Source organism: Pavona decussata, unplaced genomic scaffold, assembly GCF_977016875.1.
Source record: "Pavona decussata unplaced genomic scaffold, jaPavDecu1.1 SCAFFOLD_16, whole genome shotgun sequence".
NCBI lineage: Eukaryota > Metazoa > Cnidaria > Anthozoa > Scleractinia > Agariciidae > Pavona > Pavona decussata.
The window spans coordinates 4,732,619-4,749,883 of record NW_028145439.1 but is presented as its reverse complement, the minus strand read 5'-3'; the positions used below and the strand labels follow the sequence as shown (position 1 = coordinate 4,749,883).

Genomic DNA, 17,265 nt, shown 5'->3' with positions numbered 1-17,265 from the left:
CTTAATTTTTTTAAAGAATTTCATTTTGTACATAGTATTTTGAAAATAAACATGGTTTGATATAATCATGGCTTGATTTCTGCTTAGCCACGCGAGCGTGTGTATTCCACGCGAGTTCCCACGCGCAACCTTGGGAAACACATCTCCAAAATGTGGCGTTTTTGGCGCTTTTGGCGCTTTTGGCTGTCGTTTCGTGTTAAATTAACAATAAATTTCATGTCATTAACAGTTTTGTTCAGTAGGAATCCAACTTTCACAGAGATAACATGGTGCGGAGGAAATGTAAACATTGTCCGATACCAGATTGTGGGTCAAAATATTTAGTTCGATTAGCAGATCATTTAAGACTAGTACACGAGTTAACAGAGTTAGAGCGAAAATATTGGCTGCAATTTGCTAAATTACAAAACACTAACATGATTCGTGTGTATGACAAAGAGGCTGAACCTAAAACGATTTTTCTATAAATGAGAGTGCACACAGTTCAAACAGTCAGTTGTGATCATGGACACGAGATGGAAACACCCTTTTCCAGCGCTTATTGCTGGGCCGACATGCTGTGGAAAAAGTCAATTTGTAAAACGTTTGCTAGAGTCTGGTGAGGAGATGATTGATGGTGCACCAGAGAATATTATATGGTGTTATTCATTATATCAGTCCGCTTATGATGAAATGCAAAATAGTATTCCAAACATTCAGTTTGTGGAAGGAGTTCCCACTGACTTAGAATCCATGATTAACCCCTCCATAAGAAATGCTGTAGTCATTGATGATCTCATGCAGGAGGTTAGTAATTGTCCCCGAATTACAAGTCTGTTTACCAAGGGATGTCATCACCGTAACTTAAGCGTCATTTTTATTCTACAAAACATTTTCCACCGTGGAAAAGAACTTAGAGATATGAGTCTGAACTGTCACTACTTAGTTTTGTTCAAGTCTCCGCGAGATAGCAGCCAAGTCACTCATTTAGCAAAACAGATGTTTCCAGGCCATTCCAAATACATGTTAGAATCCTTCCAAGATGCAACCAGTAGGCCTTATGGCTATTTATTATGCGATCTCAAAGCACAGACTCCTATTGACTTTCGGTTGAGAGCTAACATTTTCCCCGGGGAAACACAGTACGCTTACGTCAGAAAGGTATAAAAAAGCCTTGTCACAGCGTTGTGAGTCAGTTGAGCATGGCCCAGCGATTGAGAAAGAACCACGATTTTTTGAAGCTTCTCACCAAGTGTACTCCTGCTCAACGTAAGGCGATTTTGAAAACGGCTGACGACGGCTTGGTAAAAACCATTTGCGAGTGTGTTTTGAACGTCCTTAAAGAAACAGTGCCTGTCAGTAGACCAGCCAAAAGAAAGCTTCTAAAGCACAAGAAATCACTGATTGCTCTTGCTGAAAAAAGTACTCCACTAAACAAGAAAAAGAAAATATTAGTGCAACACGGAGGGAATTTTTTAAGTATTTTATTACCACCCGTGCTCCGTGTGTTGAGTTCGATTCTTCTCTAAAATGAATCACGCTAAACGAATGGTTCTCGTGCCTGAAACAACACTAGAGCGTTTACAGCAACGTCAGCAAATATTAACACCACCAGTGACACAAACACTGAAAAATTTGGATAGTGAGATGGGAGACATTTTATCCAGTAAACAACTCGACGATGAAGAGAAAGCAAAACTATATAATCAAGTCTTGCAGCGTTATCTTACTTACTACGATCAGCGAAAAAGTGAACCGCTTCACGTGAAACTAACAACACCTAAGCCCGTGGAAACACCTAAACAAGAAGAAGCTAAGGAAACAACAGAAGAACCGGCCCCTGTCGAGAAACCTGCGCTATCAACGGTAGAACAAGAAGTGATGAAAAGTGTACCCAAACTGTACAAGTCTGGGGCAAGACAGCTGTTGGATAAAATTAAAGAAAACCAGAACGTGCTGCATTGGAACGAAAAGGGGGAGCTATTGTATGAAAACAAACCGATATCTGGCTCTCATTTAGTGGATTTAGTGAATGATACGCTGCGTCATCGAAAAGGTTTCGAGCCTGTTGGTTGGTCTGTGTTTGCTAGAGGTCTGGCACGAATGAATATTCCCGAGAACATAGTCCGAAATCCGCAGAGGCAAAGCGCCATCCGAGAGTTTAAAACAAGAGTTAGAGACGAGACTCCAGATAGCCCATCTCGCTGGTTACCTACCCCACCCTCTAACGAGCCCACTGCGAAGAAGCAAAGGCGACAAATTGCAAGCCCACGCCCGCAAGTTGCTAGATGGCTGCGATTATAAATAACAATATCAGACGTTTTACTATTGTAAATCACTTTCTTTATTTTGATCACTCAATAAAATACGTTCAAAGTTAATTACAGTGTGTTTATTGAACTTGATGCTGTGCTTTCGCTGCTTGTTTGTTTATAGGAGTGTGATGGGTTTTTTTTTGGAAAATTACAGGGAAATGTTTTTCGATAAAGTGCTTAACAAGAAAATCATTGCGTTGTTTATTATTGGAAAAACGATATACAATGCTGCTCATACAAATATTTCGACATCGAAATAAGGCAAAATACAAGCAATAATGCCCACACACTTTACTTGTCATGCTTTGTAATGTCAAAGTGTTAAACTTCCAGCTGCTAGAATTATTGTTCAAAAAACTAGTAAATGTTCCAGTATAATTGCTTGGAGGCAATCCATAAGAGTCGAAAAATTCTGCCTCTTTGTCCTTGGTGAAATAAAACGCAACCCAGTGTGAACCAGGCTTTTCACTTGTATCCACATTGGCAACGAACAAGGCTGGGTAGGAAGATACACTTGTGGGTAGCTGGTCTGAAGGATACACCCCTTGAAACACACCACGCGTATAGCTATCTTTTCTCAAAACTTGGGCCAGCTGAATGGTATCCATTCTAGTTTGTGTAGTCGTATAGAACGTTTCTGCTCGCGTCAATCTCAATCACGTTTTGAAACTCGGCATAGATCATGAGGTTAACCATGTTGGCAAGCGCTTGTTTAAAATGAAGCTCGACACGAAGGTTGCCTTGTTTTATAAGCTCAAAATGATCACCCGAGCAGTGGTCTGGGGACAGGTCAAAACAGAAGGCTGTGTAGCCAGAGCCATAATCACTTCGATTTATTTGATTGCCTGCATCTTGGGAAAGCTTTCCAGTACCAGAAAAAAGGCTTTGAAATCCAGCTATAAAGTTCTGACCACCGGCATCGTCAAATTTGAGAAACAGGGGTTTTCGTGGTATTTGTTCCCCGTCCACGTAAACGCCCACTTGAGTGAGGTTATGGTGCTTGAAGTGAAACGGGTTGGAGTCATATGTCCCGTTATAAGCTGCTGAATCTACCAATACTAGGACTAGGCGCTTCGGAATGTGACCCAGAAAAAGGTTATCTGGCGTAAAGGTACTGAACCCTGTTGGAATGGAGAGAACTTTGCAATCAACTCTGCGGATAGGATATTTAGCTGTCGCTTGCTTCAGTGCAGCCGCGTGTCCCAAAGCAATAGAAGAGGCCACTTTTACTTTTCGAACATAAAGGATTGCTTCTGTGATAACCACCTTGTGATTAGCTCCGGGGGCAGATGAGACTAGGCAGAAAGAATTTTTGGCTCTGTTAAGCTTTAGTCGTAGATTAACTCCGTTCAAAATTAACCGATCTTGAAAAAAAATATCGCTGTGGATGGGGCCCACCATATCGACCGTGTTACTTTGCTTCGTAAATGCATAACGAGCGTTTAAACCCATATTAGCATTATCCTCTTCTTCCACAGGGTTTACAACATCCATCTTCCCGGGAGTGTCTTTGTAAAACATGGCCATTGATAGTTGACTCGATTTGGCGTCTCCTCCGTAGTTCAGCAATGTTTCAATTATGGCACGATATGGATAAGTATTGGTCGATGGGGAAATAAGTCGCTCGTTCAAAGAAACATCCACTTGCGAAAAGAGGGAATGTAGAAATAGATTCACTGGTCCCACTTGTTCGTTTGGGTCTAAAGCTGCCCCGTTTGCTTTGGTGATCTTTGCCTTTACAAACAGCTGGGTTCTTGCTAAGTCCAAATATTCTTCTCCAGTTCCAGAGACGTTAAATTCTATAGGGCCACTGTCAGTAATGTTACTGAGGGGGTGATATTCAATCCATTGCCCCTTGGTGATAGATGTCTGCGTAGCTGGAATCGTAAAGAGATCAAGTTCCGATTTGGTGCATTCTTGAGATTCGTGATGAACAAAAGCCATTTTTCTCCTTTAATTTAAGAAGGAATATTTATATTCGAGTTTTTTATGCTGTTGCGGAGATGTTTTCCGTTTCTTGCCTGGAGGCAAACTGTTTTTTCTCGGCTGCGCTCTCCTTTTTGTACCCTTTCGACCTGCGCCTGACTGAGGAGAATTTTGGGAAGGTAGACCCAGGGCTTTTTTACCTTGCTTAGTGAGCGCCGTTTTAAAGTTTTCTCCAGCTAACACATCTTGTGCAACATTGACACCAGTTTGCAAAGCTTTTTTACCAAGCATTTTCACACCCTGTCGTAGGTGCGGCACAGCAAATCGAAAAAGGCCTTTAAATATGGAACCTAATCCATACCCTTGCTGAAATCGACCACCATGGAAAGCTGGTAAATTTCCACCTCTTTGTTTTGCTTGATCTAAATAATACTGTTCGTACAACTTGTGATTTGGAGTATGAATTTTCTTCATGTCACTCTTTAAAAGTTCACGGGACGACTCTGTTGAAAATGAAGTGTAAGCAATACTCTTCCGAACTCGAATGGCACAAACTCTCCTGTGTCGCGCTTTATGTTGACTTCGATTGATTCGAATTGTCTTCTGCTGACAGGTACATATTGCGGGCGAATGAAAGACTTGCTGATTCTCTGCCCTTCTTTTCCTTCCACGGGAACGATTCGAAGTAAGGGAACAAGTGCGTCTCCGACAAATTGTGACTGTATGATATCACAATAAATATAAAGATCATGAAATCCGTGTTCCAAGTCTACTGCTCTTTCAGCGGTCGATGTTTTGGAAATAACCTTACCCGGAGTAAATCCTAGCACGTATCCTATGTCACCAAAATAAACTTCTGCATTGTTTTGTAAGTTAACAGTCACCTTTCTGTTAAGCATATCGTACGTAAATTTTACGTCATCGCCAAAACGCTTCCCGATCAACTCGTTCATCTTTGAAAGAACCTCTTCAGTTGAAGAATAATAACCAGGTGGAATGATAACTGCCTCCCAGACCCCACCTAATTCTTGGTTCCGAAGGTAAAATCGATTCTCAAAATTTCCTTGCACATTATTCCAGCTATGAGGGTAATGAATTTCTGTTAGGGCTACTTCCCAGTCCCCGGTCAAGCTGATTGTCTGAGGTAAACAAACCCGGTACTCTGTTAGCGTATTCTTGGGAAATTTATCGAGGCTGCTATTGCTAGGAAGGTGAAGGTAGAACTGTGTTACCTCCATCGTATCTTGTGTTCAAATGAACAGTTAACTCTAGATATTTTCAATTTATAAGGAGGCATGAAACAGTCATTTTGTAATTTCACATTCTTTTATTGATCGCATTAAAAAAAACTTTACAATTTCGAAATATCACTTCCAGGAACCCAGGAATCAAATTTTGGATCTTCGTAGCCTTTCCATCTGACAAGATATTCCACCACCCCGTTTCGCTTTCTTTTGCGTAAGATTTTTTCAACTCGATAGACATCATCGTTCTTGATTACTTTTTGCAGTTCAGGTTCGTAGAATGCCCCGTCTAGGATCTCTCCAGCATCATCTTTCAGTTTATAGACGGGTACTTGACGCGCAAATCGTTTGTAGATTGTGAACATTTCTTCAGTAAAATTGGGAAGGTAAGATTTTTCAAAGATTCTTTTAGCCTTACTTATTCTTACACGATCTCCCACTTGAAATTTGAAGCGAACTCGCTTTTGCACATCACCACCATAGAGTGTGTCCCACACCTTATCTTCGTTGGCTTTGGTGACTTGACTTGGTTTCATTTTAATACTACGATGGTAAGTGTTATTGTAAGATTTTACCAACTGAGATAACACATCGATGTAACAGAGGGTGTTTTTGGCTGTGAAATATTTGTACATTTTATTTTTAAATGTCCGATTGAATCTCTCCACCACTGATGCTTTGAGTCCTGAATTGACTGTGAAGAAATCAATGTTATTTTCTCGTAGATATTTCTGAAATACGCGATTAAGGAATTCAGTGCCCTGATCTGTTTGAAGCTTTATGGGTTTGCGCCCAGACGAAAGTATGTTCTTAAAGGCTTTCACTAACTCTTGGCCCTGTTTCGTCTTCAAGGGAACAACCCAAGCATACTTGCTGAAGATATCTATACAAGTCAATAAGTATTTATATCCCTTGTTATAGCGACTAAGTTTTTGAACGTCGACCAAATCCGCTTGAAACTGGGCATTTATACCAGGTACAATCACCCGACTTCTTTTGTAATGTCTCCGGGCTGGTTTGTGTAGCGTGTAAACATCTTGTTGACTCAACCAATCTTGGACTTGTTTTCGAGAAATCTTACTCTTGCCGTCCTCTTTGACTGCTCTGTACACAGCATCTAAACCACCGAAACTTGCGGGGTGACTTGGATTGAGATAAATGCTGGCTAGCTTTTTCTCCATCGCAAAACTCAGAGTTTTTCACAATGACTTTCCCACCGCAGCAAGCGAGGACACAGCGAATGCGATTAAAAATTCTCTCTAAGCCTACAGAGGGTGATTGTGGAAAGCAACCCATCACTTGTGTTTACTTCCAAGGTCGAAGCACTAATGATTCATTTCCAGGTGATGTTTCACTGATATAGTTGTTCTCGAATCTGGATAAGAGTAGGAACAAGAAAACAAAATAATAGTTCCCATTCCTCCTCGGTTAAACCGAGCTGTTTAGCGAATCGCAAAAATAGCACCAATCGCCCCCAGTTAATTTTCGAGAATACTTCAGCATGGAGTTGTTTCAACTTTTCAAGATTGGAGCCTGGTAATTTACAAAAGCTTTCTTTAAGCAATTTCACCTCACTTGTTTCTACGCTTATGATAGTACTTGCTATAAAGCGATAGCGATAAAAGTCGATTCGAAGCAAAGACAGAGAGAGCCCCATGTTAACAAAGACAAAGACAAGCACAAACTGACTCACAATCAAATCATGTACACACTTTACTGTTTTAAAAATAGAACTGGTTTTGAATTTCATTAATTACATAGTCAAGATCCATTACTTTTTCTTCTTTTCTGATAATGTTCTCAGGACATATCACTTCAGTCGAGTCAACGTTGCCAGCTGTCTCCGCGTTATGATCTTCGCGAGCTTCCATTTCATTAAAATCTTTACATTTTAGTCCACAGGGGCCGTCATAAAGAGCATACAATATGCGTTTTTTCATATCTTCATCGTAATATTCGAGTTCCAAAGAAGTAAGATATAGACTGGTCCAAGGCAACTTCGGTAACTCCGTCAGATAACTTTCCCATGTCTGGTCAAGCTTCAACCCCAGAGTGCTGCAAACGTTTTCCACAGTTTTCATCACCACTGCAAGATCTATTTGCTCACGGGCTTCATCATGATAATAGAACCACGCGTCTTCATTATCCATCATCAGGCAAGAGTGTTGTCTTTGGCTTGGGTGGTCAATCGTGCAGCCATGACATCGATTTACTTTCTCTTGATGAATGAGCTTGTCAAACACTGCAGCGTAAGTAAGTTGGAACACATGACCAATAATTGTGGCTACCTTCTTGCGATGGATTTGTTCAACTTCGTCTACAGTCAACAGAGTCTTAGCGCAAGATTCCACTCGAAACATTTCTGTTTTCTCCAACAAACGTAAGACAAACCTTGTTTTCTAAAAGTGGAATAGCGCTTTTGATGAAAGCGGCCTTTTATTTTGCAGACATAATAGTCTGGCGACGACCAATCAGCGTTGGGCTGCTTACTTGTCAAGGACCCATCAATCATAAGTGCCCCCTAACCTGTCAACACACCCACACATTCTTTTGTGACTTCATAATTATTGCTTATAAAATTTCCCGCGCATTTTTTAAATTTATTCTGGCTGCTCACTTTATGTTCATGGCTGCTCATTTACCGGGTATAATTCGGTGCACCTATCACTACTTACAGAAAGTCGGTCGAGGTGGCTGCCAAGTGGAAAAAGCAAAAAAGATGTCGGCCTTTAACAGCTGAATGCCCAGTCGCCGCCATGTTTTTTTTTTTCTCATTTTGGTCCCTAGCACCAGGACCTTCCGACCTGCCGAGCGTCGGCAGTTTACATTGCGCTAGGATCTTCCTATCTCAGAGATCCTATCGTTAGGAAGATCCTAGCGCTAGGTTCAAGTACAACCTTTTGCATGCAAACTGAATATAAAAAACATATGGCGCTAGGTTGATCCGCCTTCCTCCATGTAAACAGCGTGCCCTTAAGAGGTTGGTTTTGCAGAGGACGAACGAGAGAATTACTTGACTTATTTCATGTTTTTTTTTTATCGTTGAAGCCAACAATGAATATCTCTAAGGGAAAAGTCTGAACAAAGCTGAATAACATTTCGACGTAAGTTAAGTGTATCTTTGGATCAGAAAATAGTTTCGCTACCATTTTTAAGGAGTTGTTTAAACTATTCTTTCTTAAAAAAATGCGAAGCAAAACTATCGAGCTACTCCAGCGGGAGAGTAAGTAAGAGTACTAGAAAACAATGTCGGTACTTTCGCCTCTCGTATTTTGTTTTCTCCACATTGCGCGCCGAAGGGAGTACACATTTTAAAATATTTTGCCGTGCAGAGTTTCACAAGAAATGTTTATCCATACTTATAAACCTATCGAACCAGAAAATATGTAAGACCAAATTAAATCGGAGCCATATTATTGTAGTGATAGCCACTTTACAAGTCCACCATATTTTTTTCAGTTTTGAACGCAGTTTGTTGGAGGAAAACTGTTCTTAAATCATGTACACTTCTGGTTTCTACTCACCCTGACAAATGTCACATCGATGTTGCTGTTTACAAAATGACATGAAACATTTTCACCATTCATCCTTTGACGGCTCAGCAATTTCAATAAATATGCAGAATATGACCCGCTTTTTATGAGGTGCGCGAAGTAAAGTTGATCAGATATCGAATCCTCAAACTTAAGGATTTTCAAATTATTAGAAATCGGTTTGCTTTTTTAAATCAAAAGCGGAGTGACTGTCTGGTTTCATTTTTCTATTACAGAATATTCATTATACAACATTCATAAAACAATTCCACACCACGCACATATATAACTTTTATCAATTTTAAAGTACTTTTAGCGTGCGAATATATCAATTTTAGACGGCGAGTTCTAATTGCCCGAAACTCCACTTTTAAATTTCATTGTACTTCCGAAGTGACTCCCTGAGCAACAATAGGCTCCCTTACCGGACCCGAGACGATGCGGGGGAAATCGAGCGTAATCACCGACTGAACAAAAAATATGGCACTATACCGTGCTCCGATATCTTCTGTCAAGGCATCCACGGTTCTTTTTGGTAGATATCAGTTCGGAGGACCTTAATAATTGCCATCATATATCAGGTCTTCACCTTTTGCTAGAATCTAACTGCAACATATAAGTACCAATGTTAAAGGCGCTCCGAGTACAAGCTGCCTACGGCTTTTTGTTCCTTTGTGTTTCCCTGAAGCTTCCAATTTACAATCTTACCACTTCACTTAGTGCTGCCTAATCTCGTACCAAATCTTCGCACTCTTCGGAAGTGACGACAAACAATTGGGTAAGGTTAACACCCAATTGCAAAATATAATGATTACCCGTCTTATAAATGTAGAAGTGTTACTCACCAGCGCATTTTTTCCCTGCGTATCCCGGGTGACAGTGGCCGCTACTCCTTGCGGTCGACATCTGTCCATGGCGCTGTCGGCCATTTTCAATACAGGACACCTGTGTTGTGAGTGAATTGCAATAAGTGAGACATTCCTGCAAATTTGCATCAGGTTTCAAATATTTCACCGTAAAGCTAAATGAATAATCTGAAATAGAGATTTTTGAAGCCTATTTTGTTTATATAGGAGCGCGGAAGCCTTTAGACTGAAAACTGAGTAACTGACTGTTTACTGAAGTGAATTACGAACCTTTGCGTTATTGCGAATATCCAAACAAACTAAACTTTATCAATCACAAGATAATAAGCTAACGAAGTGTGTGAGGCTGAGACGCCAAATGAAAAATATTGGGAATTTTGAAATTTTATAACATAGAGGGCAAAATAACTGATTGGTCGAGACAGAGGTTTCAAGTTTCAAGTTTATTCAAGAAAGTTTAACATAAAAATTCAAAACCAACAGTAACCCGCAAGTAGCTAGAGCTAATCTAGGCGGGTAGTGAGAAGACTAATTTACAAGAATTAATTACAGTTTACAGAAATCTATATACAATTTAGAGGGCGTTTGTTTCTTAGTTTTCCTTTCACCGAGGGTAAAATTACCCACGCCTATTTGGCCGAGCGACGGAAATACTTGCTCCTAATTGACTTAGCGCGCCATTTCTACATTTAGTCGGTTTCTTCGTTTTCTGCTGCTGCAGCAACAACGAATTCTTTCAGGTTCTTTTAAGTTGGACTATTTAAGCCGGATTGTTTGTGCCAAAAGTACTTGGAAATCAAGAGTTACAGTCTTATTAGCGCAAAAGGAAAGGGATTTTTCTTTTCCTTACGTTTCATGGCGTACAAGGTTGCCGTTTTTTTTCATGTGCTGAATTCTTAGTGGCGCCAAACTACCAAATTTTAATACCATTATCTAAGATCGTGGATGAGTTTTTACCAGCAAAAAAAAAGGAAAAAAGGCTGCTGAATAACTAATAGGAATTATTGGATTATGACGCCTGTGCGGTGTATTCGTTGGCTGGTGTATCTTGCCTTGTTTTAATGATTTTACAAATTTACTTTCAGCAATTCTAACATCACAACTGGTTTACCGTTTACACTAAACTGAACGGTGTCGAGATCTAGTTCGCGTGCTTTAGATAATCACTTGTTACACCAATCTTGTTTCGCTACAGTCTCCTTACCTGCTGGCAAGCATCAGGAAAGAGAGAGAGTTCTGTGGACGTTTTCAGTGGTTTGATGTTTGGAGTTTGTCTTCTTAATCTTGTAGGCTTATTCAAATGTTAAGGTCCATAATTAGTTATGACAATGTCCAGCAACTAGAGGGTATATTGGCTTAGTCTTACCTTTACAGAGCCATAGTATGTCGATCCTTTCTTCAGTTTGAAATCTTTTGGTTTCATCTGCCGAGTTTTGTTGTTTAGTTCACAAATGCGGCGGTTTGCTTTGGAACTGCTTGGGTGCACGTTAAATGACTTGCAACTACCATTGGCAATGCATTTTAGCTGGCAATCGAACTCGTCACCAACAACAGTCGTTTTAATAGCGTGGCCGACTAGGGCATGGTCTGTTAAGAAAAGGAAATATAATTATTTTATCGTTGGGTCTGGACAAATAAGAAGAAAGGACATAACAGGTCGATTAGCTTTACTCTACTTACTAAATTGAGATTCAAAAACAGCCCCACAGAAGTCAGAGTTTGCCACCACAAATGCAAATAAAAGTAAGCTCAAACTTGCCAAAAAGGCCAGAGTATTAAGCCACCATTTGGCCATAACGGACGATAAGAGACTGAGCGTGCAGCGGCGAATTGGTGAAATATCTTCCCCAGAAAAGAACTTCCTTTGCACCTGCTAAATGATGTCAGCTTCGTGGGTGGACAGGCTGTTAAGTTTGCACTTCCTCTTTAATAAGTCGTAATTAACTCCTCAAAATAATTAATATAGCATCTCCTTCTCAATTTCTACTTCAAGAAGAAACGAAGGAAACTGACTCCCAAAATTTATAGTTCACAATGAAATGTTATTTTGTAACGTCGGTCTTTAGTCAGGGAAATCATGATGTTAATTGCGGTACGAGAATTGAATGTCGTCCCAGCATCGTTCACTTTAAGAAAACAATTGAAATAATTTTAATTACTTCAATTGTTTTCTAAAAGTCAATCTTAAAAGATTTTTTCCACAAGCGCGCGTTTGTTATGAGATTATACTTTTGTATGCAAAGCGCCGAGCTGGCTATAATCATCCCATATCAAACAAGCGCTAGTGAAATTATTTCGTTTGTAAACTGACCAAGAAATTTTATTTCAATTCAATGATCCAGGTTTTTACAAGTAAAGCATATTCTTTGACTATGAAAAGCCAATATATTAAATATTGTTCTGTTTTGTTCATTAATGAGAACATCTGCATGAAATTTTCCATTATTCGCATTTTTTGTAGTATTCATGTGTTAAAGTTTGTTTTTATCATTTCAGCGTGTAGTATGCTGTAATGTCCTGCTGTTTTGAATTATTTTTAGAGTTAGCACATCCTGTTACAAAACTTAGTTAATGCAATATTGCCTAATTAAGAACTATTATTTCTCAGTATTTTTTAAAGAAAAAAGAAAATTGGTTTAAGTGTTTGATAATTGTAGAAGCCGTTGTTTTGCATGTATGAAATCGAGCACCCTGGTGTGCAAAAGCGTAAGTGAAGGAGAAACAAGAAGGCAAAGGAGAGGAGCAGAATGGACCGTGAAGAGCTTTGAAAAAGAAGAAAGAAGAGCGAAGGCGTCACACTGTTAAATACGAAAGCCGAGGAGGGACTTCCGACTTTGGAGTTCGGACTTCGGACTTTTTTTTTATTTTTATTTTTTATTATTATTATTTTTTTTTTGAAATAAACTCTAGTGAGCAGCACACAGTAACAGATCTTGTCAACTTCTTTATTATCTCCTACCGGTTTCGTCTGATAACACAGACTTCGTCAGGGAGTTAGAACAAGACAGTGAGGAAACATATTTTATACCTAATCATTGTAGTACAAATCACGTTCCAACAAAGGTGTGAACAGCGAAAAAACACCCAAAATATAACGGAAATCCTGCGTGATGCTGAAAATGCACAATGTTTCATTTTGGGGCTCACGGATTTAACGTTAAATCTTTACGTTAAATCTTTAATAAAAAAAAAAACTACCTCCAAAGACACGGGGCCAAAGACCGCAATGGGTACAAAGATGGCAGAAGATGGCAGTATCCTTTGCCAATATTTTCACGGCAGAGATCAAAACAGAAATAATTATCCCTAGTGCTACAAAACCGCTTACATGGAAGAGATAAATCGATGATGTCTTCTCTCTATGGAACGTAAGCAAAAATGAAATCCAAACTTCTATAGAGCTAGCCAACAACTATCATGCGACCATAAAATTCACGGCTGAAATTTCAGATATTGAAATCACTTTCCTTGACACATGCGTATACAAGGGCGAAAGATTAAAAAAAAGAATCAAAACTTGACGTGCGCACGGACTTCAAACCGACAGAAACGTTCCAGTACACGCATTTTTCTTCCTGCCACCCTCCAGGCGTCAGGAAAGGCTTTATCAAAGGCGAAGCCTTAAGACTTCTCAGAACAAACTCTTCAAAAAAACAAATTTGAAGAAAACATCACTCTATTCAAACAGAGACCACGCAACAGAGGTTACCCCGATAACCTTATAGATAAAACTCTCTCAGGAGTCAATTTCAGCGAAAGAATGTCGGCAATACAAAACAAACAAAAAACGCCCAAAAACATTTTGCCGTTTGTTACGGAATATCGCCCATCCGTGCCTAACATAAAAACCATTCTGATGAGTAAATTACATTTGATAGAAAACCAGCCTCTGCTAAGAGAGATCAACAAAGATCCTCCCCTACTTTCGTACAGAAAAGGGAGATCTTTGAAAGACGTACTCGTAAGAGCAAAGCTTTGAAGGGCATGTACTTTTCATCTCGACCAATAGGAGTCGTGTTTAGCCTGTCTCCATTATTTTACCATCATTGTACTACAATGATTAGGTATAAAATATGTTCCCTCACTATCTTGTTCTAACTCCCTGACGAAGTCTGTTATCAGACGAAACCGGTAGGCGATAATAAAGAAGTTGACAAGATCTGTTGCTGTGTGCTGCTCACTAGAGTTTATTACAAAAAAAACAAAAAAAATTAAAAAAAAAATGAAAAAAATAAAATAAAAATAAAAAAAAGCCGGAAGTCGGTAGTCGGAAGTCAGAACTCGGAAGTCGGAATTCCCTCCTCGGCTTTCGTAGTTAAAAGACGTTAGCGGAAAGTTAGCCATATCCTCGGCAAAACCCATTTGTCGGTGGCAACTTCAGCCTAGTTGGGCGGAGAAAGGACGCGAAGGAAGCAAAGAAAAAAAGGCAACAAAGGGCTTTTGTACTTTAAAGAGCAAATGAAGTAGATCATTCACAACTGAGTCGGCAAAAGATGTGTACACAATGTCAGCGGCTACTTTCTTCAGGTCCTTAAAAACTGTCACTCTTCACGGTCAAGTTCACCATGGAAACAGAGAACAATTGTGTGTTTTACTTAATTCACACCAGCTCTTAAAGTCCAATCGGACTCAAATCTAGGCAAACTATTTGAGTAACATCAGGAAACTATTTACGATGTTAATCTTCAGCGAACTATTTCTGACAGTTTATTCTAACCATTTTGAAATTGAAAATGGTGTCATGACGACGACTCCAAAGCATCGTTCGATTTATCGTTGAATTTTACTTACTTTTATTTACTAAACCTTGGCTTATAAGAAATAAGTTTTACGTGGATAATAGGTTAGTAAATAACAAATAGGTAGATAGATAGTAAGCTATGGCAAAAATATAACTTATGCACAATATGTCTTCTTAAGTTTTAAGCCTAGATATGAAAATTAAGAAAGTTTCAGAACATTTGATGTCTTGTGGTAGCGAGTTCCATATTTTTCAATCGTAAAAAGAGAAAGTAGGTTCAATACATACGTTACTGTCTTGACTGTTGGAACGTGAAGTGGACGAGTGAAGCTTACGGTTTGGTTGATATTTAGTAATAAGAGAGGCTATATATATAGCCAGAGCTTGTCCATTAAGAATGTTATAAGTTAAGAGCATTCATTACCTTAAAAACAATGCGTGCTTCAACCGGAAGTCAATGAAAATGTTTCAAGACTGAGGTTATACGGTCAGATCGTCTTATCCACGAGATCAAGGCGTGCTGCAGAATTCTGAATGATTTGAAGTTCAACAGTTACACGCCTTGGTAAGCCACGGTAATGACTATTAGAGTAATCTAAACGGGACACAACAAATGCATTAATCAGCATTTTCAGGTGGCCTCTCGACAGCTATTTCCTCAGGCGAGCAATTGATCGTAGTGGCAATGTAGCTCTCTTGCACGTAAGTAAGTAAGTAAGTGAGTGAGTGAGTGAGTGAGTGAGTGAGTGAGTGAGTGAGTGAGTGAGTGAGTGAGTGAGTGAGTGAGTGAGTGAGTGAGTGAGTGAGTGAGTTGAGTGAGTGAGTAAGTGAGTAAGTAAGTAAGCAAGTAAAACCTTTATTTAGACACGATAAGTATTTAAGCTATGCAGCTTGTGGGGTCGTGTAAATAATATTAAAGATACATAAACAATAACTGTAATAAAATTGTAAAGTAAAATAAGACTTATGCCTTATTATATGTATAAACATAACATCAAAATTTACTATTTACAATAAACAAGTAATCAATAATTGATGGTATTGTATAACTGCTAAAATCATGGACCTAAAAACTCCTTTCAAGGGGAGCTATCTTCTACAGAATAAATTAGAAAAGTCCATGTCTCTGACCAAAGTAAGTTTGTTAATCATCCTGGAGAAACTTTTCACGCTATTCGCTATACGACAATCAATTGGCAAATGATTCCAAAAAACTGGACCTCTATAAGATATAGAGTGCTTTTTGATATTCGATTTGAAAGGTGGTATTTCCAACTTAAGACTGTTGCGACACTTTTGAAGTGATGATGGTAGCTAAGATTGAGTTCCTTGTCCACTATAACACCGCAGTTACACACTCGGTCCCACAGATGTACAATGGTATCACCAAGCAAAAAATCTCTAATGATCGGATGCCTGACAAAGCGAAAACTAAATTGAATACCTTCTGTTTTATCAGGATTGCACAGTAACTTATTGTGAGTGTTCCATGCCATAGCATGGCTAACACATCGTTGGAGAGTGATTAATGAATATTATTGGTCATTAGCGTTAATGGTAGTATATATATTGGCGAGTCATCTCCATAAAACATATTGTTCAGATTATGATCGCAGACTATATCTTGTAAAGGAACCACGTAAAGAGTAAACAAATGATGTCCTAGTATAGACCGCCGACGAATACCGAATTCGACATGCCGTGGACTCGATGTTTTGTTAACTATCATGACAGATTAAGACCGTCCACTAAGGTAAGAGGAGAACCATTTGAACACATTATATAAAAATCCAAAGCAATTGCTGAGACTTTCCTTGAGAATAGTGTGATCGAGGGAGTCGAAGGTAGCTGACAGGTCCAACATTATAGAGACAACGTCTTGACGAAGATCAATGGTTTAGTACATCATTAATAACTCGAAAAAGCTCAGACTTGGTGGAGTGATGTCATCGATACGCTGATTGCATAGCAGGCAATAAGTGGTTTGTGGAAATGCCTTTGGTCCGCAACAACCTTTTCAATACCTGCGGCCATCAAAGGAATATTTGCAACAGGTCGGCAATTTTTTAGAATATCTTTGTCAAGATCAGGTTTCTTCAAAACTCGACGCACTAAAGACTATTTAAGTACAGCTGGGAATACACCAGAGCATAAGGATTCATTAATAATGTCTGTTCTAATCAGCGCAGTGACTTAGAAGATGAGTTGGCGTTGGATCAAGTGGACAAGATTTGTTGAAAGTACGTTGAAAGTGTTTTAATAATTTGCTGAGTCATAGTACAGCAAGTGTTCATGAACCCAGGAAACAAGTGAGGGCATCGTATGGGTTCGTTTGTGGCAGGGGGTGTGAAGCCTCCCGAGGTTCTCTCTAACTCGTAAAAACAGTACGATTCGATATCCTTTGTCATATATTGAATGTAATAGTCATCGAAATTTTCAACCAAGAAATGTAGCGAGTCATAAGTCGCCAAACCAAACAAAAAGTCGACAAAACTAGAAATCTTGAAGCGAACAAGCTCTTAACAATTTTTTCAAAATAGCTGAATAGTGCCTGCCTGCTCAAGTTTGGTTTTGTAGTAGTCCGACTCCCTCAGATATTCTACCATTCCGTTGTACCTGTTACGGGCTTCTGTAAAGAGTTGCTTATGAGCAGGTGACGTT

General features: G+C 39.3%; 1 protein-coding gene across 3 annotated transcripts in view; it reads right to left on the bottom strand.

Annotated features, from left to right (window-relative positions):
- Positions 1-17,265, bottom strand: part of LOC146487485 (putative skeletal organic matrix protein 5) — a 139,891-nt gene that overhangs the window by 95,475 nt on the left and 27,151 nt on the right. For all 3 annotated transcript variants that reach the window (XM_085088324.1, XM_085088318.1, XM_085088297.1), the window contains one exon: positions 9,843-9,942. In XM_085088324.1, coding sequence (XP_084944450.1) covers positions 9,843-9,942 — 100 coding nt within the window. Of the gene's footprint in view, positions 1-9,842; positions 9,943-17,265 lie in introns of those variants that run through there.